Source organism: Helianthus annuus, chromosome 3, assembly GCF_002127325.2.
Source record: "Helianthus annuus cultivar XRQ/B chromosome 3, HanXRQr2.0-SUNRISE, whole genome shotgun sequence".
NCBI lineage: Eukaryota > Viridiplantae > Streptophyta > Magnoliopsida > Asterales > Asteraceae > Helianthus > Helianthus annuus.
Genome location: NC_035435.2, coordinates 24,337,352 through 24,358,910, shown reverse-complemented (window position 1 = coordinate 24,358,910; position 21,559 = coordinate 24,337,352). Strand labels below are relative to the sequence as shown.

General features: G+C 38.9%; 1 protein-coding gene across 4 annotated transcripts; it reads left to right on the top strand.

Annotated features, from left to right (window-relative positions):
- Positions 1–1,666: 1,666 nt before the first annotated feature.
- LOC110928794 lies at positions 1,667–20,573 on the top strand. Of its 4 annotated transcripts, none has more exons than XM_022171815.2 (11): positions 1,667–2,216; positions 2,353–2,700; positions 3,248–3,310; positions 16,833–17,132; positions 17,204–17,551; positions 17,711–18,274; positions 18,779–18,901; positions 18,994–19,140; positions 19,214–19,327; positions 19,401–19,819; positions 19,904–20,573. In XM_022171815.2, the coding sequence occupies exons 1-11, from the start codon at positions 1,838–1,840 to the stop codon at positions 20,546–20,548; spliced, it is 3,450 nt and encodes a 1,149-aa protein (XP_022027507.1). In that variant the 5' UTR covers positions 1,667–1,837; the 3' UTR covers positions 20,549–20,573. The 4 variants fall into 4 exon arrangements, with proteins under 4 accessions (XP_022027507.1, XP_022027506.1, XP_022027508.1 ...); XM_022171814.2 differs by having other exon boundaries at positions 3,245–3,310; XM_022171816.2 differs by lacking the exon at positions 3,248–3,310.
- The last annotated feature ends 986 nt before the right edge of the window (positions 20,574–21,559 follow it).

Here is a 21,559-nt window from a genome sequence, read left to right as displayed (position 1 = left end):
ATAATTCTATTAAACCCGAATTAGTGTCTACTAAGCAATCATGTTTTAGTAAAGATAAACATTTGGTTAGTCCCTTAATATAAAATTGTCACACCCTTAAATTTCACCTACGGGGTTTTACCGCAAGGAGCGTGACAAATAGAATCAAGCCAATAATCATCTTGAACCATTTCAAAATAATTGGAAAATGTTTAACTACATATTCTAACATGAATGGTGATAATAATTTCAAATGTTCAAAAAGGCGGTTTAAGTTTGACATCGTGGGCTTAAAGTATAAAAACCCATACATAGAAAAAACACACAGTTGTTTTGCATAAATAAAGAAAACAGTTTATTAAAAAGCATTGACACTCCAAGCTGCAAGTCCCCATGTGTGTCGTACCTACTGTCCTGCAAAGCATTGAAGGATCTTTTGTAATTTCACAAACAAGCGACATAAGAGGAAACGAAAAAAAATTTATTCAAGTAGTAATAATAGCAACATGTTGGGGGATATGGAAAGCGACAAAGAAAGTATCTTTGTTGGGAAAAGAACTAATATAGACGTGATTTTCAGGGAGATGGAAGCAACAACTTATATATGGATTAAATGTATAGCAAAAGAGCGGAGCATGAAATGGAATTGGAGATGTTTCGAGGTGTCGAACATCTAATTTTATGTAATGTTTTAATCTATTTGGCGATCATAATGAGGTGGTTGACTTAGTAGCTTACTAACCATATAAGTATGTAATTTGTGTAATGAAACTTTTGAGAGATAAATGAAGTCTTTTGCTGTTCAAAAATAAGAAAGGTGAAAATTAAATAATAATTATTGAACATTCATGTCGAGACGGCTACTCATTGTATAAATGCTTCTTTATGTAAGATATTAAATTTACCACCCACTCGGTTGAGTTTTAAATGAGCTTTCTGTCACTTCTTAGGCTATAGGGTGTGAGGGGCATGATTGGGTCATCAATCGCCACGTAGGACCATTAATGAATTGCTACACCATCCTCTTGTCTCATCCACCATGATTCACATGGATTAACCCTGACAACCATGGGCCTCCTTTCCTTATTCAATATTTTCTTTCCTTTTCAAAAAAAAAAATTAATTAAAATAAGATAATAGTGGTTTGAGTCATGACCACACCCTTAGGGTAGTGGTTTTGGATGATGGATTAGAAGTAGATGACATGCATGGTGCTGATGTGGAGGGTCATGGTGGGATCATGAGGATCATGACCATACCCTATAACCTTAGTCATCTATTTGGTACTTAAGAGCTTTCGGTTCGGGAAATTTGGTAACAGTATCCAGTACCATTTGCTTATCTCTGTCCATAGGTTTCATATAAACAAAATCATTACCATACAACTTTTTTTATTTATTTTCTTTCGGTTATCTTTTAGTGCTTTTTTCTACTCTTTATTCTTGTCAGCGGTTTTGTACGCAACGCGTTCGTAATAATTTCAAAACACATGTAAATACAGACTAAATAACAAAAGAAATTCACTCCAACACGGCGACAATGACAAAGCTAGTTATTTTTATGATGAAATATTAATTGGTTACTTAACTAAAGTGTGTAGTGTATAACATTTAAAAAAAAAAAAGAAGTGTACCACAGTATACGATTATTGGTCTTATTTATTTACTTTCACCAACCCTCAGTAGTCAATTATGCATCCATTGATTCCTGAAGTCAACCGTTGAATCTGGGGAGGGTGTAAACCAATATCTTATATATATAAACCATTTCTCAAGGTGTGAAACGTGAATCAGCTTCAAGTATACTTTTCTTTTCCAGATATTCGAAAGAACTTGTTTGGCATAGTTGAAATAAGCCAATGGAGATGGCTGGATCATCGAATGCACCTGATGTTTCTACACCAACACATGATATGAAATTTATGCAGGCATCAAATATCAACGTCTCCAACTTTGTTTCAGTGAAGCTTTCCGGGCTCAGCAACTATAAGATCTGGAAGGCTCAGATGCTTTGCCTTATAAAGAGTCAGGTGTTGCTTCACATCATTGATGCTAACCATCCTTTCCCAGTGGATAAGGATGTCCACATGATCGAGCAATATAATGAACTTGTCAAAGGTTGGATTTTTGGTTCTGTGAACGAAAATGAGCTCAAGGATTTGGTAGACATGGGTACGGCACAAGAGGTGTGGATGAAACTAGAATCCCTCTTTAATCTACCAGTAAGTGATACAGAAGGTACGTACTCCATATATTTGATTTCCCGAAGTGGAAATGTGAGTCAACAGTGACTCGACTTTTGGCAGGGTCGTGTAATTTCGTTTTTATTTGACATTTGAATTTATCCTTTCTCAAATATTGAAATGAAATGCAGGTGTTCCATCCAATGTAATTGATGTTTCTACACGAACAGAAGACTTGAGATATATGCTGGCATCAAATGTTGACGTCTCCGACTTTGTTTCAGTGAAGCTTACCAACTACAACTATGATGTCTGGAAGAGTCAGATTCTTTGCCTCATAGAGAGTCACGACTTGCTTCACATCATTCATGCAAAAGCTCGTTTTCCATGGGATAAAGGTGACCCCATGACTCAAGCATATGACAAGCTTGTCAGAGGTTGGATTTTGAATACTATAACCAACTACGTGCTTGAAGATTTCCATTTCTATCGATCGGTACAATTGCTGTGGAGGAACCTAGAATTGCGTTCTGCTAGTGGTACGTACTCTATTAATGTTTTCAGGACCGGATCGAACAACGAACCGGACACATTACTGGTTCACTGGTCGGACCGGATCCAAGAACCGGATAATATAATACATAACATATTTTTATATATGAGATATTAAAAATAAAAAAACAGTATATTCTTATACAAACATTCTAATTCTAAATTTAAAAACAAACCTATAAAAATTATGTGTTCGTTTTTATTTTAGAAAATAAGATACCTGTTTCATAAAAAGGTTATACAAGGTATTAAGCACCAAATAAAAATATATTAGTAATTAGTAAATATCAAATAAATAAATAAATAAATAATAAAAAGCTTCCTTGGCTTGTAAAAAAGGTTAATATAAAATAATTAATAAAAAAGTAAGTAATGGAAAGTGGAAACTAGTGAAAAATAGGTTTTGACATTTTGTAGGTTTGGAGCTGCAATTTCCAAGAACGAAGAAGCATATTTATTAATTATATTGTATTTTGAGACACCACTTTTTCTTTTCGGTTCACCCTTTCTTCTTCGTTTTTTCTTCACTAGCAGCAGAATTATCATTGCCGGCTTCAGCAGAGCTTTGCTCTCCGTCTAAAAGATTTGCCTATACTGGTATTCGCTCTTTAACTGCAAAACTTTCTTTATCAACTATAACTAAACTAAATCTGTAAACTTACCAATCTGACAGCCGAACCGGCCGAACCGTTGAACCGTTCACAAACTGGCCGATTTTTTAAGAGTTTACGATCCACATGAACCGGACCGCTAGTATGGACGATGCCCGGTCGAACCGGGTTGAAATGAATTTGATTTCCCATAGTAGAACCGATTTTTTTAACTACCATGTATGTATTTGATTTCCCATATGTTGGGTAATATTGACATAGATGTGAGTTATTAAGTCAAGCAGGTTATTAGTAGTTTGTTATTATATGTTTTTATTATGGAGTAGCTTTTATTTAATTTAGTTAGGAAGAATAAAGTAAGGTTTGACTAAGTTTGGGAATAAACGTTGGTAGAAGAGTGGGACCGGTTCTTTAGGAGCTTTCCATTAGAATAGGTAATTGCACATGTGATTTTGAAAGCTTCAGTATGTACGTTGGATGATAGCCTATTTAAAGGCATCTTTATTATTGAATAAAATAACCTGTTTTCTTTTCATTGTTCATCTCTGCAAGTTTCATATACCAACTTTTGTTTCATATAACATCACTTTTCAAGCTAGTAAATAAAACCTTTCAATTGAATAAGAGATCTGGTTCCAACATTTGGTATCAGAGCTCAAGGGCTCGATCTTTGGAAGATAGCAGCAGTATGATAAGCGAGTTTATGTAAAGCGCTCGCGAGAAAGAAACTAGAAAGAAGCTGATTTAGATCAGCAAAGAAAGAAGAAAGAATTGTTGGTGCACTTGTGTCTGTACTTTGTCTGTATTCGGTCTGTATGTAAACGATGTCCTTGGTAGTCTGTAAGTTGACCAAGTCAACTATCCTCCTAGTTTGACTTGGACAACATTTGAAAGATGTTCTGATCGAAGGATAGCCTCGAAGGATACACCTGATCCTTCGAGGTGATCGAAAGATATGGTTCGACCATGGTTCGACCATTAGACCTCGAAGGATGATCCTTCGAGGTCCATGCTGATCTTTCGTGTGAACTATGATCGATAGATGATCCTTCGGACCATCTATCAGATCCTTCGATCCAGACTTCATGAGCTGGGTATATATACCCATGCATGTGTTGAGTTTCGGTAGACAGACACAGACAGAAAGAGAGAGTATTCTTTGAGAGCATTCTGTCCGAAACTCACACACACACTTTGAGAGTTTACATGTTAGATTTGTAAACATTGAGCTTGTAACCGAACCCTCATTGCATTAATACAAGTTGTGTTAATCGGTGAACTTGTGTGTTTGTTTCTCTACTTGCTACTAACTCGGTTTGCTTGCTAGCTTGGATTCCGCACTCGCTAGTAGGTTTGTATAACAAGGTTTAGGTTCGTAATCCTCCGCGAAACAGGGACCTACAAGTGGTATCAGAGCTAAGGCTCTTAACCTTGTTTAAAACCGGGTTTTTACAAGTTGTGGTGTGTTGAAACACTTGGTTTTGCACCTGTTTTTACTTAGCTTCTTGTACTTTCTTTGAGTAAAAACGTGTCTAAACTAACCGGGAGTGTTTAAAGTGAGGTTGGGTAACTTGAAAAATTGTTTTAAGTGATTTTGAATTTTCCGGCTATTTTCCGGTTCAAAATTCCGGTGACTGGTGTTGAAGATAAGGTTGTCATTTTTGGCAAATTTTTTTGGCAAACTTTCAAAGTTGGTGGTGATAGGACAGCCTGCACATACCATCTTGCCGAAAGTTGACCTACCAACCTGTCACCTTTTCACCAACCTTTCACATCAGATCAGTTTGTGTCAGAAGTCTCGAAGGATATCTTTCGATATCGAAAGATCATCTTTCGATCAAGAAAGAGTCGAAAGATTACTATCCTTCGATTCATCTTTCAAAGTTTGAATTATATCCTTCGAGAAAGGAATCTTTTCGAAAGACTAGTGTCCGAAAGATTAGGATCCTTCGTATTGGTGAATCTTTCGAGATCTGTTGTTCGAAAGATAAGGATTTAACACGAAAGATAAGGATCTTTCAAAAAGGGAATCTTTCGTGTTCTTGAGTCTTTCGAGATCATTGTTCGAGAGTCAACAGTAATCTTTCGAGTACTGTTGATCCTTCGAACAAGGTTGTATCTTTCGATTGTGGTCTGTTTATAGTTAACAAGTTTCTGTGATTTCAGATCTTTCGACCAGGATCTTTCGGTTGTGTTATCTTTCGAATCATTCTTACTTAGCATTTATTTTGCTTATCTATCATGAATCCGAGTTGGTGGGGAAGTCCGGCTCCAGACAGTGGAAAGTACATGAATACCAGTCAATCTCCATCATGGGCCGAATCTCCGGTATCTACATCCTCACAAACAAATGCCACTCAAGCTGGTCAATGGGCGTTTGTTTCAAATCAAACTCCGAGTATTCAAAGTCTTCTACTAAGTGAAAGTGAAACCGGCAGTTTAAACAGGCCTCCAAAGTTGATGCATCTTAATGAATATCCGGGATGGGTTGATCGTTTCCATACATACATTCTTGGTCAAAATACAGAGTTATGGTTGCGGTTCACTACGGAATTCGATCAAACTATCGAGGTTGCTGCTTCTTCGACAGCTACATTTGCCGATCTTCCTGATGATCAAAAGAAGACGTATGACTTAGAAAAGAAAGCTTACGCTATTCTTACTCAAGCACTGAGCAAGGATATTTATCATCAGTTCGTCAGTTTCAAGACTACGAAGAAGCTGTGGGATGCATTGAAGACAAGAGGAGTAGGTAATGAAGCCACACGTCAACTACGACGAGATCTACTGAAGAAAGAATTCGATGGCTTCACATGTATGGATAAGGAGTCCTTGGGAGATATGACAAGCCGTTTCTATCACCTGCTTACTGAGCTGACCAATTTTGAAGTCACAACGACTCCAACAAAGGTGGTAAAGAAGTTTGCCGATGCATTGCCTCCTCAATGGAATAACTTCCTGGAAATCTTGAAGTACAACGGAACGTTGAAAACTACAAATATCAACGATTTCGTGCAGCTTCTGGAGAACAAGGACCAGGAAGAAACGTTGAAGGCAAAGAGAGTTGCAGTGCCACAGAATCCAGAGATGTATTATGGCACCTCCACTACTTCATCTGCAAAAGCCGGTTCACATGCTCCACTTCAAACGGCGTTTGTCACAAGCACGGATATGTATGGCAATCCAGTGCAAGTTCCTGTAAAGCCGCCTCCAACCACAGATCTGTATGGAAATCCAATACAACCACCTCCTCCTCCTCCTGCTCAACAACCACAATATGCGTGTTATGGAGGAACATCATCTGCTGCAGGTCAACAATCAAAGTCAAATCCAGTACAGCTTGACACTTCAAGTTTTTCTAAAATCAGTGTAGAAGTAGCTAAGGAACACATGGAGCTGCTTAACACTGTAGTAAGCGCGTACTGTGGGTTGATAGAAGGTCAGATTGGAAACATTAATCTGACACAAGAAGATTACCGGCAGATTGATAAGGAAGAGATGGACTTGATGGATATCAAGTGGGCCTTTGCGAGTGCTGTGAGAAGAGCAAAGGATTGGATGGAAAGTACTGGCAGAACCAGCTTGGAAAGTAAGCGAGACACCAAGTATGGGTTCGATAAGCAGGCTGTTAAGTGCTTCAACTGTGGTGAACGGGGCCATTTTAAAAGGGAATGTACAAAGCCAGCACAGCACGGGAATCAAAATCCCTTCAGAAACCGAGGCAACCAGCAGAATCAGAACAGAAACACTGAGCGGTCATTGGTGCCAGCAAATAACCAAACCAACCGAGCACTTGCAGTTCAGGTGGATGAAGGTTGTGACTGGTCAATCCAGTTGGGTGGTGATGCTCCTGATGAAACAGCATGTTTTGCTCAGATTGTGAAGGAGCTAGCTCACACCAGTGGTAGAGAATCTTCTGCCAGTGGTGGTGAATCGTCTGAAGATGAAGACTCTTCTGGTTATAGCAGGAGTGCTGATGAAGAATCATCCAATTCTGGTGATGATTATGTGGGTGAGACATCGAATGCAGCAATCGATGCAGATATTGATGAACTCTTGGAGGAAGCTGCAGCAGAAACTCAAAGAAGATCTATTTTGGTGGATCAAGCTGCTTATACTTCGTCTTCTCTCCATTCAGCCTTTATGGCTAATGTCGACGGTTCATCAAGTCAGGTATGTGTCGATGAACCCACTGCTGTTAATTGTGATGAATGTGCTAGGTTGCATGCTAGATGTGCTGAAATGGAGAAAAGTATGTCTGAGTTGCAAGGCAAACATGATGCTTTACAAGCTAGTTTGTTTGACTTGCAAGACAAACATAGTTCCTTGAGTGCTGAGTGGTGTGACTTGCAAAGTAAGCATGACGCTTTGCAAGAGAAATATGATGTGACATTCATTCACAATCAAAAGCTGACTGTGGATCTCTCAAAATGCACAGAAGCCAACATGTTTCATGAAAACCATGAAAAAGAATTTAAGTCAATGATTGAAACATTAAAGAAAGATAAAACTGAATTGACAAAAATGGTTTCAAGAAAACAGACGGACATTAATTTGTATATCTCTCGTCTTGAAACAATGCAAAAAGAGATGGCCTGTGTGAAAACCGAAAGTGATGCGATCCAACTCAAGCTGGACAGTTATTTGAGTTCTAGCTATGTGTTAGATCACATCATTGACGTTCAGAAGGAAAAGAGAGATGTCACATGCATAGGCTACAAGAAGTGTCCACCACCAGTGAGACATAATTATGACGCCATGCCTGATGAAGAGGACAGGGTATTCTTTGAACCTTCTGTGCCTCTAGATGTTAAGGAGTTTGCTGCAGGACTCGGATACCAAAAGGAAGTATCCTCAGATTCAGATGTGTCAGCAGATACATTTGTGAGTGCTGAACAGAATCAAGATCCTCCAGTTGTGATTGAGGATGCTGATTCGTCTGATGATGAATCTGATGATACTGTCCCAGCAAAGTCTGATGCGGTAGTCAAAAATGAGGACATACCTCTTGAGAATCACATTCTATGTGATCCCCCTGTCAAACCCGCTAAGACTGTTGCAACTGAGTCCTCGTCTGAGAAGGAGTCGGAGAGTGTGAATTTGCTGTACACTCTAGTTGGTGATGATAAAATTTACTCAGACAAAGATTTTCCCATTAAGAATGTTAATCAATCCTTAATCTGCAAAGTCTTTGAGAATTCGACAAGTAAGTTCTTGGGAAAGGCAGGACCTAAAGTTACAGTCACACAGTGTCCTCCAATCCCAAAGGCTGAAGTTCGAAAGCAATTTGGCAACAAGAAATTGCCAACAGTGCCAACACAGCAAAATCACACTAAACCCAAAGGTAAAGCACCGGCTCCAGTGCAAAAGAGGCCGAACCAAAAGAAGAAGAAGAATGTTAACTTTGTGAAATCGACGGGAACGGACAAAATTGAAAAGTTTGAAAATCAATCTAACTTAGATTTTGTCAAGAAAGCTTTTGTCGAGAAAAGAAATGAACCAAGTAGTTCAAAACCCAGTACCTCGGGTTCACAAAGTTCAACATCATCGGCTAGACGATCACATGATTCTTCGGGGTTTGTAGAACGAAGATCATGTTTTGAGTGTGGAACCATTGGGCACATTATTAGAAACTGCCCATATCTTCATAAGCAGAAAGGAAAGGTTGATGATCCCCGTGACAAAACTGACCGTAAGCCAACTGTTTCCACAAAACAAGATCCCCGCCTTGTAAAAGAAAGGGAAAAGAAACAGAAACGGCAACAGGTCAAGAAAATTGAAAAAGCAATTAAAACTGATGTGGTTCAAAAACAATCTGTTGCTGTAAAACCAGAAACTTCTACAATTTCAAACAATCAAGAAGTTAAAATTTTAAAGAAAGATTCTGGTAAAACAAAACAGACATGGAAACCTAAATTGGTTACTGAATCAGGGGGACCATCACAATTCACCAACCATCAAAGACAAGAAGTGATTGTCATTGATGAAAATGGAAGACCCAAGACCACAATGGCTTGGGTCCCCATCTCCAACTAATTCATTTGAGTTCATGTGCAGGGTGCTTCAGGAGGAACTATCAGTAGTCACTGGATTGTTGATAGTGGGGCATCCAGGCACATGACAGGCGACATGAAGCTTCTCTACGATGTTAAATCTATTAGAGGAGGTTATGTTGCTTTTGCTGGAGATAAAGGTGGATACATTACGGGTGAAGGAATGATATCTAACGGGATTGTCAGCTTTGACAAGATCAATTTTGTGCAACAACTTGATCACAATCTTCTTAGTGTTTCTCAAATTTGTGACAAGAAATTTTCGGTACACTTTGATGCTAATGGATGTTACGTGCTGAAACCCGGCTTCAAAATTCCAAAAGAATGGATTCTCTTGTCGGCTCCAAGGATAAATGATTTGTACGTCCTTGACATGAGCCAGGCTATTACTACGTCTGCACAAGCAACTTGTTTCGTTTCTAAAGCCACAGAAAAAGACACTATCTCTTGGCACAGACGAATGGGTCACATTCACTTACGAAAAATGAATCATTTGGTGTCAAATGAATTGGTGAATGGCGTTCCCCTCAAAAATTTTCATCTTCAAGACGTCTGTGTTTCGTGCCAGAAAGGAAAGCAAACAAAGAAGAAGCACCCTACAAAGAAGATCAACACAGTGGCAGTTCCTCTTGAACGTTTGCACATGGATTTGTTCGGTCCTGTCAAACACAAGAGTATTCGGGGTGATCAATACTGCCTCGTGGTTACTGATGATTATTCAAGATTTTCTTGGGTTGCGTTCATGGCACACAAGAGTGAAACCTTTGGCATTATCAAAAACTTGATCATTCAGATTGAGAATTTGTATAAGTTGAAGGTTAGGCGGATACGTAGCGACAATGGTACTGAATTTAAGAATCATTCCATGGCGGAGTTCTGCACTTCAAAGGGTATTCTTCATGAGTTTAGTGCAGCTTATACTCCTCAACAGAATGGTGTCGCTGAACGTAAGAACCGCACATTGATCGAGACTGCTAGGACAATGTTGGTAGAGTCGCAGCTACCCATTCCATTCTGGACTGAAGCTGTGGCCTCTGCATGTTACACATTGAACAGAGTCCTTACAGTAAAAAGACACAACAAGACCTGCTTTGAGCTTCTTCAAAAACGGAAACCAGATTTGTCTTATCTCGAACCGTTTGGAGCTCCATGCACAATCATCGATCCTAATGGAAAGTTTGGGGCAAGAGCAATTGATGGATACTTTCTTGGGTATGCCACCCCTAACTTACGAGTCTGGAATCTAGAGACTAAAAGGATCGAGGAATGGTCTGAGGTCAGAGTACAAAGGCACACCTTGCCAGTCAAAAATCCGGGTCAACCTTGGATGTTTGAGTACGATGACTTCTTCAATTCGATCAATGTTGAAGCCGTTGAAGAAAATGCTGCGGCTAGGATGTTTTTCGAGAGTGACAATGCAACAGTTTCACCGGTGGTTCGTCCAATTCTTGTTAATCAAGAACCATCTTCTTCGGTGAACAATAATACTCTCAACAATGAGGATTTTCATGATGCAAATGAATTGAACGAATCTTCAGAGGATGATGAATTTCTAGATGCAGATCAAGAAGCCCCAACAACAGCAGTTCATGGTACTTCAGAGGGTACTCCTCCAGTGGATACACATAGAACAGCTGAGACTACTGCATCATCTTCTTCGTCAATTCCAGGTCTTGAATTGGTTGTTGATCTTAATCTTAACAACCTGGGTATAAATGTTCCAGTTCCAGATAATCCAGAAACAAGGATTCATAATACCCATCCTCAACAAAACATCATTGGAAATGTGCAAAGTGGCGTACAAACAAGAAACATGTTGCGAAACAACAACAATGCAGGCTTGTATGCAGCTATTCGAGAATCCGGGCAACAAAACGACTGGTCCTTCGCGTGTTATGTCTCACAAGAAGAACCAAGAACGTGGAAAGAAGCCTTGAAAGATAATGCTTGGGTTGAAGCAATGCAGGAAGAACTGCAACAATTCCAGAAGCTGGGTGTCTGGAAACTAGTAGAGAAACCTGCTGGATACAAGAAGATTGGTACCCGTTGGGTTTTCAAATGCAAAAAGGATGACCGCGGAGTTGTTATCCGAAACAAAGCTCGTTTAGTCGTTCAAGGTTTTCGTCAGATTGAAGGGATCGACTACAACGAAGTCTATGCACCAGTGGCACGTCTCGAAGCAATTCGAATCTTTCTAGCCTATGCGTCCTTAAAAGGATTCAAGGTTTATCAGATGGACGTGAAAAGTGCATTTTTACACGGTGTGGTTGAAGAAGAGGTGTACGTCGAACAGCCTCCAGGTTTTGAAGATCCTATCCATCCCGATCGGGTTTGGTTGCTCAACAAAGCTCTTTATGGTCTTCATCAAGCACCACGAGCTTGGTATGCAACCTTATCACACTATCTGCTGGAGAACGGTTTTCGCAGAGGTCTTATCGACTGTACTCTTTTCATCAAGGAACAAGATGGAGATCTTCTTCTGGTACAGGTATACGTTGATGACATTATTTTTGGTTCTACTAATGATGTCTTGTGTAGGGAATTCGAGCGCATTATGCAGGATAAATTCGAGATGAGTGCTATGGGGGAAATGACTTTCTTCTTGGGCCTACAAGTACAACAAACGGAGTCTGGGATATTCATCCATCAGACTAAATATGTTGGTGACATCTTGAGCCGGTTCCAGATGTCTGATGCAACGCCCATTGGTACCCCATTGCCAACTAATCACGGAATTACTCCAGACTTGAAGGGAGAAGCTGTTAGCCCTTCTATCTATCGCGCTATGATCGGATCTCTCATGTACCTCACAGCATCAAGGCCAGACATAATGTACCCAACGTGCCTGCTTGCCAGATATCAAGTTAATCCGAAGGCCTCACATCTTGCTGCTGTCAAAAGGATTTTTCGTTATTTGAAGGCTTACCCCGACACCGGTCTGTGGTATCCTAGGGATAATAACTTTGACTTGGTCGCATTCAGTGATTCTGATTTTGGCGGATGCAAAATCGACGGCAAATCCACAACGGCTGGATGTCAGTTTTTAGGAAATCGCCTAGTTACATGGCAGTGCAAGAAGCAAACGTGTGTCGCTACATCAACATGCGAAGCTGAATACATTGCTGCCTCAAGTTGTTGCTCCCAAGTTCTTTGGATCCAACAACAAATGCGGGACTACGGTTTTGAATTCCTAACTACTCCTATTTACGTTGATAATTCTGCTGCTTTAGATATCACTAGAAATCCTGTGCAGCATTCAAAGACCAAACACATCGAAATCAAATATCACTTCATACGTGATTGCTTTGAGAAAAGGCTAATCGATGTTGTTAAGGTCCACACCGATGACCAACGTGCCGACTTATTTACCAAAGCATTTGACAAATCAAGATTTGACTTTTTATTATTGGTAAACGGCATTAAGGTCAAGCAAGAGTAAACCAACATCGGAAAATCATTTTTGTAAATATCTTTGTGTGTTTTAAATTTATCTTAGTTTGTTGATTTTAGGGGGAGTAAATCCAAAAATCAGAAAATCCAAAAACATCGAAAAATTTCAAAAACACAAAAACAATAGAAAAACAAAAATGAGTTTCCTGGAGAGCAAAAGAGAAAATGATAGTACATCAGTGGTCTATCCAAACCTCTTTAAACCTTAAATGAAAAACGATAAGCAGCTCTATATAAGATGTATCGGTAGGCTCACAATCATTTTAAAGTGTGCAGGGTGATATAAATCTTAATCGACTGAAGACCAGGTGGGAACCATTCATTGGCATATGGTCTTAGTACCGAAATTTCGTTTGATAGATTGCCGAGGTTCTGAGATATTCGGTCTTTATGCTGCTTATCATCTGGGTATCATGGTTGTATCTTTTACCGAAAAATAACGGGGACGCAAGTCTAGATCTTCCATGATACTATACATACGTGTACATATTGCATACTACATTCGACCTCAATAAGTGATAAACAATCACATGTCCAAATCAAATAAGTGATAAAATATCACATTTATCCGGGTGTCAAGTTCGTCTCTCTGCTGTACGGAAGTACTGACCTGTTCACGGACTTGCACCTGTGCCCTCATGCATACGAAAATCAAGTTCCTCATCAATAAGTGATTTTATCACATAGGACTTGTTTTCAAATCAAAATAAGTGAGTATCTCACAATTTATACGGTCAAACAGATGATAATCGGTATACTCACCGGTAAGATGAACCCTCGTGCATACCTTGATACGGGAATGTGTCGTGATGTGGATGAACACCGGTCGGTAAGTATAAATCATACATTAACGTATCCTCTAAACATGATTACATCTGATAAGTTGAGCTTAAGTGGACAACAATACCGATAATTGTTATAGGATGCTTATCTTAATGTTAACTAACTGAACAACAAGAGTGTTTTGGCATAACCGTACACTGATATGATTCTCTTACCCTCGAAACTCGCAAAAAGAATGTCTGTATATATTTATGTACTGCTTAGCTTTTATTATTTCTTTTAAACAGTTTCGTCGTTTGGTGCATATCAGCACGACATTAGCGGTGATGTCGTTTGATAACACTCAAAGGATCTTAAATTGTTGTCTTTTAATTTCAAAAATACCAAAAAGATTTTAAGTGTGTTTTAATATAAACTTTATAAAAGCCAAAAAGATTTTATTTCTGCTTTATTTTCGATCGTACGATGTTGGAGCTCAAGTCTTCGTTACCTGAAACCTGACTGAAAACCGAATTGACTAAATCTTCATAAACGGTCGAAATTTGCATGTTTGAAAGTTAAAAGGCTAAAATTGTCAAATTTATTAAACTTTCAAACTGTCGGACGGTGTTTGGTTATGACATGGTCATTCGTGTGTCATGTGCTTATGTTAACTATATTCCAAGCAGTTGTTCTCATTATGCGTTTAGATTTCTTGCATGTGCAGATTCTAAAGGCTGGGAGAACATAGTCGATGACAAGCTCTGGAATGAAGACACGACGAGAAGGCGCTCAAAAGATGAAGATGATCGAGTAGCCGCTGGTCATCATCAACACCACAAGGATCTCACTTCATAAAGATAAAGTCTTTTCACGAGCATAACTCAAGGGGGAGCTTATGTTAAGGGGGAGTTTGTCAACACACTTCCTACATGATACGGGTAGTTTGTTGATACACTCGCTGCTTGCAAGACGTGAAGACTTTGAAGATCCTCCGACATTGAAGACTTGAAAGGACATCAGAGTTTTGATAACTCGAAGACCAAAGACCGTCGACGTTCAAGACGAGTCTACAACCATAGAAGATAAAGACAAAGCTACAGCCAAGGGGGAGTTTGTTGGTGCACTTGTGTCTGTACTTTGTCTGTATTCGGTCTGTATGTAAACGATGTCCTTGGTAGTCTGTAAGTTGACCAAGTCAACTATCCTCCTAGTTTGACTTGGACAACATTTGAAAGATGTTCTGATCGAAGGATAGCCTCGAAGGATACACCTGATCCTTCGAGGTGATCGAAAGATATGGTTCGACCATGGTTCGACCATTAGACCTCGAAGGATGATCCTTCGAGGTCCATGCTGATCTTTCGTGTGAACTATGATCGATAGATGATCCTTCGGACCATCTATCAGATCCTTCGATCCAGACTTCATGAGCTGGGTATATATACCCATGCATGTGTTGAGTTTCGGTAGACAGACACAGACAGAAAGAGAGAGTATTCTTTGAGAGCATTCTGTCCGAAACTCACACACACACTTTGAGAGTTTACATGTTAGATTTGTAAACATTGAGCTTGTAACCGAACCCTCATTGCATTAATACAAGTTGTGTTAATCGGTGAACTTGTGTGTTTGTTTCTCTACTTGCTACTAACTCGGTTTGCTTGCTAGCTTGGATTCCGCACTCGCTAGTAGGTTTGTATAACAAGGTTTAGGTTCGTAATCCTCCGCGAAACAGGGACCTACAAGAATAAAGAAAGTTGCAACCTGCGAGAGAAAGAAGAAAGAGAGGTGTCGTGAGAAAGAGAAAGAAGAAAGTTCGGTGCCGTGAGAAAGGGAAAAAAACGCAGGTGCAACTCAGGAAGAAAGAGACCGAGAAAGAAGAAATCGATAAAGAAAGAAAGAAAGGTTAGTCGATTCGAACGAAAAAAAAAAGAAAGTGAAGAATGGCGATGATACAAGCAAAAGAAACAGGCTCGATGTCTTACCAAGTTCCGACTTTGACCTCAACCAACTATCCGGTATGGGCTATCAAGGTTAAGTCCATATTGGATGCACACGGTCTTTTGGAGACGATCGAACCGAGGGCATTAGGTGAAGACCCAGACTCGAAGAAATCAAAACAAGCACTCGCCTTCTTATTTCAAGCTATACCGGAGGAGATGGTGTTGCAAATGTCGAGTTACACGGACCCGAAGAAAGTGTGGGATGGTTTAAAAACACGATACTTGGGTGTAGATCGAGTTAGGGCGGCTCGAATTGCAACGTTGAGAAGAGAGCTTGAAGGTTTTCGGTTGAAGGAAGGAGAACTTGTTGATGATGGTGCTACAAAGGTGAGCGGATTGGTTTCAAAGTTGAGGGGTCTCGGGTATGAAGTTGAGGAAGAAGAAATGGTGAGAAGGCTACTTGATGCAATGCCAAACTCCTATCTTCAAGTTGTAACTTCGATTGAGCAATGTTTCGATTTGGATTCAATGCTCTTTGATGAAGTGGTAGGAAGGCTAAAGTCGTATGAAGAAAGAAGAAAGAGTCGTGGTGAAAAGGAAGAAGAACAAGGCCAACTTTTGATGACCGAACAAAAGTATGGTGGAAGTGGTGGACGAGGAAGAGGCCGCGGAAGAGGCTACGGTAGAGGTGAAAGAGGTCGAGGAAGAGGCTCGGGTCGAGGTGACAAAAGTGCATTTCGGTGTTTTAATTGTGGTGAATTTGGACACTTTTCTTATGAGTGCACTAAATGGAAGGCTAAAGACGATGAAGCTAATTTAATCCAGGATGACGATGAGCCGACACTACTTTGAAGAATAAACAGTCTATGTCAAGATTAGGGGGTGAGTGTTGGGTAATATTGACATAGATGTGAGTTATTAAGCCAAGCAGGTTATTAAAGTACGGTTTGACTAAGTTTGGGAATAAACGTTGGTAGAAGAGTGGGACCGGTTCTTTAGGAGCTTTCCATTATAATAGGTAATTGCACATGTGATTTTGAAAGCTTCAGTATGTACGTTGGATGATAGCCTATTTAAAGGCATCTTTATTATTGAATAAAATAACCTGTTTTCTTTGCATTGTTCATCTCTGCAAGTTTCATATACCCGCTTTTGTTTCATATAACATCACTTTTCAAGCTAGTAAATAAAACCTTTCAATTGAATAAGAGATCTGGTTCCAACACCATAGTAGAATTGAGGCCGATATTAGTACCCAATATCCTTTCTGAAATATTGAAATGAATTGGATTATCAGATGAAGCAGATGCATTAATATACAAGCAGGCATCAAATATTAAGGTCTCCAACTTTGTACCAGTGAAGCTTTCTGTGCGCCTCTACTATCATGTCTGGAAGGATCAAATGCTTCGCCTCATAGAGAGTCAGGACTTGCTTCACGTCATTCATATCAATATTCGTTTTCCAAAGTCTGAATGTGACAAACTTGTCAAAGATTGGATTTTGGGTAGTATGAACGAAGAACTGGTCAAAGATTTCACAGACTGCGATTCGGCAAAGGATTTATGGACAAAACTAGAATCCCACTTTACAGACGGTACGGTACTCCATTAACTACCATGCACTTCTAAATTTATATCCTTTCTGAAATATTGAACTGAAATGCAGGTGATTCATGGCCTGATTCTGTTGTTTCTGCGTCAACACAAGACCTGAAATACACTCAGGCATCAACTGTTAACGTCTCCAACTTCATTTCAGTGAAGCTTTCCGGCCAAAGCAACTATCCTATCTGGAAGCTTCAGATGCTTTTCCTCATTAAAAGTCAGGAGTTGGTTCACGTCATTCAACAAGAAGGTCTTCGTATACTGGTTAAATATGACAACCTTGTCAAAGGTTGGATTTTTAGTACTATGAGCGAAGATCTATTCAAGGAGTTCATATATCTGGAAGACTATCCCGTAAGTTATGTATGGAATTGGCTAGCAAACATCTATGATCGACCAAAAAGCGAAGGTACGTACTTCATTACCTATCATGTATTTGATTTCCCGTTGTAGAAATGCTAGTGAACAGTAACTCAACTTTTGGCACTTGGATGAACCATTTTTATTTTTATTTTGACTTTTTAATTTGTTTTCCTTTTGAAATGAAATGATTCAACACATCCTCTAGGAGTTACGTTCGGAATAGAATTTATAAAAGATGCTCCAGATATAGACACTCATGATATAGAAACAGAGAGTTCACCCAGAATTCGAGAAACACAACTAAAGAAAGAATTGTACAAAGCTGCAGCTGAAGGGTGGTGGAGGAAAGCAAAATCCATATTGGAAAATAATAAATTTGCAGCCACAGAGGCTATCACTGCGAATGGCAACACAATCCTTCACGTAGGGGTTGAAATGGGCCACAACTACTTCGTTGAAAAACTGTTGGAGTTTTTAGAAGACGTAAAAGATATCGAAATGAAAAATGATAAGGGTCAAACAGCCCTACACATTGCTGCAATAGTTGGTAATACACACGCGGCCCAACTCTTGGTTCAGAAGAGTAGCCAATTGTTGGAGTACAAAGACAATAACAATGTTTTACCAATGCATCTTGCTTCTGCCAATACAAACCTCGATACATATGCATATTTGTTCGAATCTCGTACACCACCTTGTGATTCACACTTTGAGTCATATATGAGTAACCAAACTGCTTTCTTAGCTGCTATTTTCTCAAAACATTATGGTGAGTAGTTATACCATGGGTGGTAATCGTGTTGGGTTGACGTATTTCGTGTTGGCGGGTTGAATTGATGAACCTGAAAACAACTTATATATATTTATTCGTGTCAAAAACATCAACAGTAACCCACACACGCTTGAAATCATGTAACCCAATTAATTATATACGAGTCAATAGATTGAAGAATTGTAAAGGGGTTGTTAATGAGTTAAACAAATTGCAATAAATGGGTTAAATGAATCGTAAATGGGTTGTTTGGTTAACCTCTTAAAATATGGTTTTTATTGGAAATGAGTTGATGGATCAAAATACTTTTGATTAACCGAGTTAAATATGTCAATCCGAACATGTTTGTCTATCATATAGATTATAGATGAAAACCCAAAACAAAACCTATTTTAAAATAGGGCTTGAGTTATATAAAGAATCACTACTCCTAGTTATTACATGGTGTGATTACACGTAGGAGTAAATTAAAGTAACCTTATACTTTATTAATCCATGCAGATTTGGCAGAGACATTGCTCAAGGAATCACCTAATATTGCTATGGAAAACGAAGAGATGTTAAAGGCAATAACTACAACCTTCCCAACTGATCTTGGCTTCAGGGAATCTTTAATCTATCCATGTATTTATCCACAACTGTTTTTCTGAAAAATTTATGTGAACCCTGTAGATACATTAATTTATTTCATTGATACTACTATGTCTACGTTGCAGCTTTCCACTATGTCTGTCAGAAAACAGTCGTGAGATGCTCTTTGCTATTTCACCCAGATAGATGCGTCGATAACATCTTACGGGTAGTGAAAATCTGTAATAACACGGGCTGCAACTTGTTGGGGAAGAATTCCGTGATATTACTTGGTGAGCGATCAACTATATATATATACGTGACCTGATTCGATTTATCTAATATTTTTTGTTATTTCTTGTGCAGTACTAATAGCCACACTTTATCCAATATATCAGTTGATTTGTCTCCTCATTCTGTTGCTTCATTTATCCTTTTCTATGTTGTATTTACTTCTATGGAAAGTTTTAGCAATTACTGGTAAGGGATTACACAATCTCTGTCTCTGAAGATGGAAACTTGAATTAAATTCCTTTTTTTTTCTAAATTGTAGTGCCTCCAATCAAGAATATAGAGAAGAAGAGAAAAGAGTACAAAAAAGCAAAAAATATCTTGAGCTTGATATGTAAAATGAAGGGCCCATCAGATGTAGGTTACAGTGACTCATTTTTTGAAGCTGTGCGCCAAGATCGATACGAAGTTGTTGATGAGATTTTAATGAATTCACCAGATACAATCAATTTGAAGGATGCAGATGGGTATAATATCATTCAGTTATCCATAATGAACCGTGCTGAAAAAGTATACAACCTTATCTATCACATAATTGAGCGCACAAAGTCTCGTGGGGAAATGACCGATTCTTCTTCAAATAATCTTGCACACTTGGCTGGAAGATTGGCACCTTCATTTGTACTCAGTCGTACCACAGGCGCAGCATTGCAACTACAACGTGAACTTTTATGGTTTAAGGTATGTCACATATAAGATATATGTCATCATGTTGTGAACTTTGCACTTTAGTTGCATAAAGTATAATTTGGTTGAATTCTACAGGAAGTGGAGAGGCTCATGTTACCATTAAAACTTATGGAAAAGAATATATATAATGAGACACCAGTAATAGTGTTCGCAAGGGAGCACCATGATTTGCTGAAGCAAGGAGAAATATGGATGAAGACAACTGCTGAATCATCCAGCATCACTGCTGCATTAATTGTCACTGTCGCATTTGCAGCAGCAATCACTGTACCCGGTGGAAGCAATCAAGAATCTGGCATCCCCGTGTTTGGAAAAGAAATCCCCTTCATTGTCTTTGCTGTATCCAATGCATCCTCACTTTTTACAGGCGTTACCGCACTCTTATTGTTCTTATCAACGATCCTCACCGCAAGTTCTTCCGAAAAAGATTTTCAGGTCATTTTACCAAGAAGGCTGATTTTTGGACTCGTGATGTTATTCCTCTCAGCAATTACCATGATGGTAGCCTTTGGTGCAATCTTTTTCCTTGTCTTTTGTGATAGAAGACCATGGATGCTGGCACCAATAGCTGTATTTGCTTGCTGGCCAATTTTAGTTATCGTTGCTATAAAACTTCCCCTACTAGCAAACTTGATCCAATCAACATTTTTCCCCTTGTTTGGTGAGAAAAGTTACCTTAAGTCTTGTAATATTAATAAGAAAAACACAATATTTATATGAAGTGGAATTCCATTATGCATTGCAATGACCCGTTGTGTAGCAATTCATACTTCAGTGGTGGTTGAATAAATTGCTTTGGATTTAGCATCTAATCTCTCTTGATTGTTGTTGCTCATGGTCCTTGACAATGTAAATATGTTGTTACGCTTTTTAATTCAAAATGTTAAATCACATGTAAGTAATATATTTTCTTCTAGCAAAGCTTTTTTCCAATTTTCAAATTAGTTAAGTTGTTTAGCCTTTTTGTGTGATATTGTGAATTTAAGTACTTTTTTATTAGTTGAAATTAGGAAAACTTTTTTCTTTGAAAGCAAGAATAGTTAAATAACCTATACACGGTATACTTTGTATCCTTTATGTGTTATCAGAATTATGAAACGTGCCCATTAAAAGAATAATTACAAATTATGTCTAAATTCCTGGTTTATCTAACATATTCTATCATTTAAATCAAACCCAGTTAGTAAAGTCAGTTAATTATTACTACAATTAAGTAAAAGGCAGTATGCGTATTTCACACACCATTGCATTTAAAACCTCTTTATAAAGTAGAAACTCTCTCTCTATCTCTCTCTAAACACACACAACACACTCACTTTAAGACCCCGGGGTGTGGGCTTCGGTTTGATGCGTGGGAACCAAACCAACGCCGCTTAAGCACACCGGGCCAGCTTGGGTAGCGGCGTTGCCCCTCTGGCGTGGCTATCAAGCCTGGCGTGGGGCGGGTTGGCTAGATGATGTGGATGTCTGAGATTTGGGATTGGCTAGCAAAATATGGCCGTTACCTATAGCCGTTTGGGCTAGCCGTTGGCCATGGCGGATACCGCTATGTAAATCAAATTTTTAAAAATTTTACTAAATTTTACCTATAAACACTCACCCCTAAGCTACGACGATCGAGTGGAGAACGCCAAAATCGAGTACAGGCACAACGGGAACCCGGAATTCGTTGGATTCCACATTTTAATATTTATTGTACTTTGTAATTTTTTTTAGAATTTATTACCAAGT

What these genes read in the sequence shown, in the direction of transcription:
- LOC110928794 (XM_022171814.2), top strand. Translation starts at nt 1,838, where the DNA reads ATGGAGATGGCTGGATCATCGAATGCACCTGATGTTTCTACACCAACA. An exon ending in ACCAGTAAGTGATACAGAAG is followed by an intron (nt 2,217 to 2,352) that starts GTACGTACTCCA and finishes AATGAAATGCAG; the next exon opens with GTGTTCCATCCAATGTAATT. An exon ending in GTGAACTTTTATGGTTTAAG is followed by an intron (nt 19,820 to 19,903) that starts GTATGTCACATA and finishes TGAATTCTACAG; the next exon opens with GAAGTGGAGAGGCTCATGTT.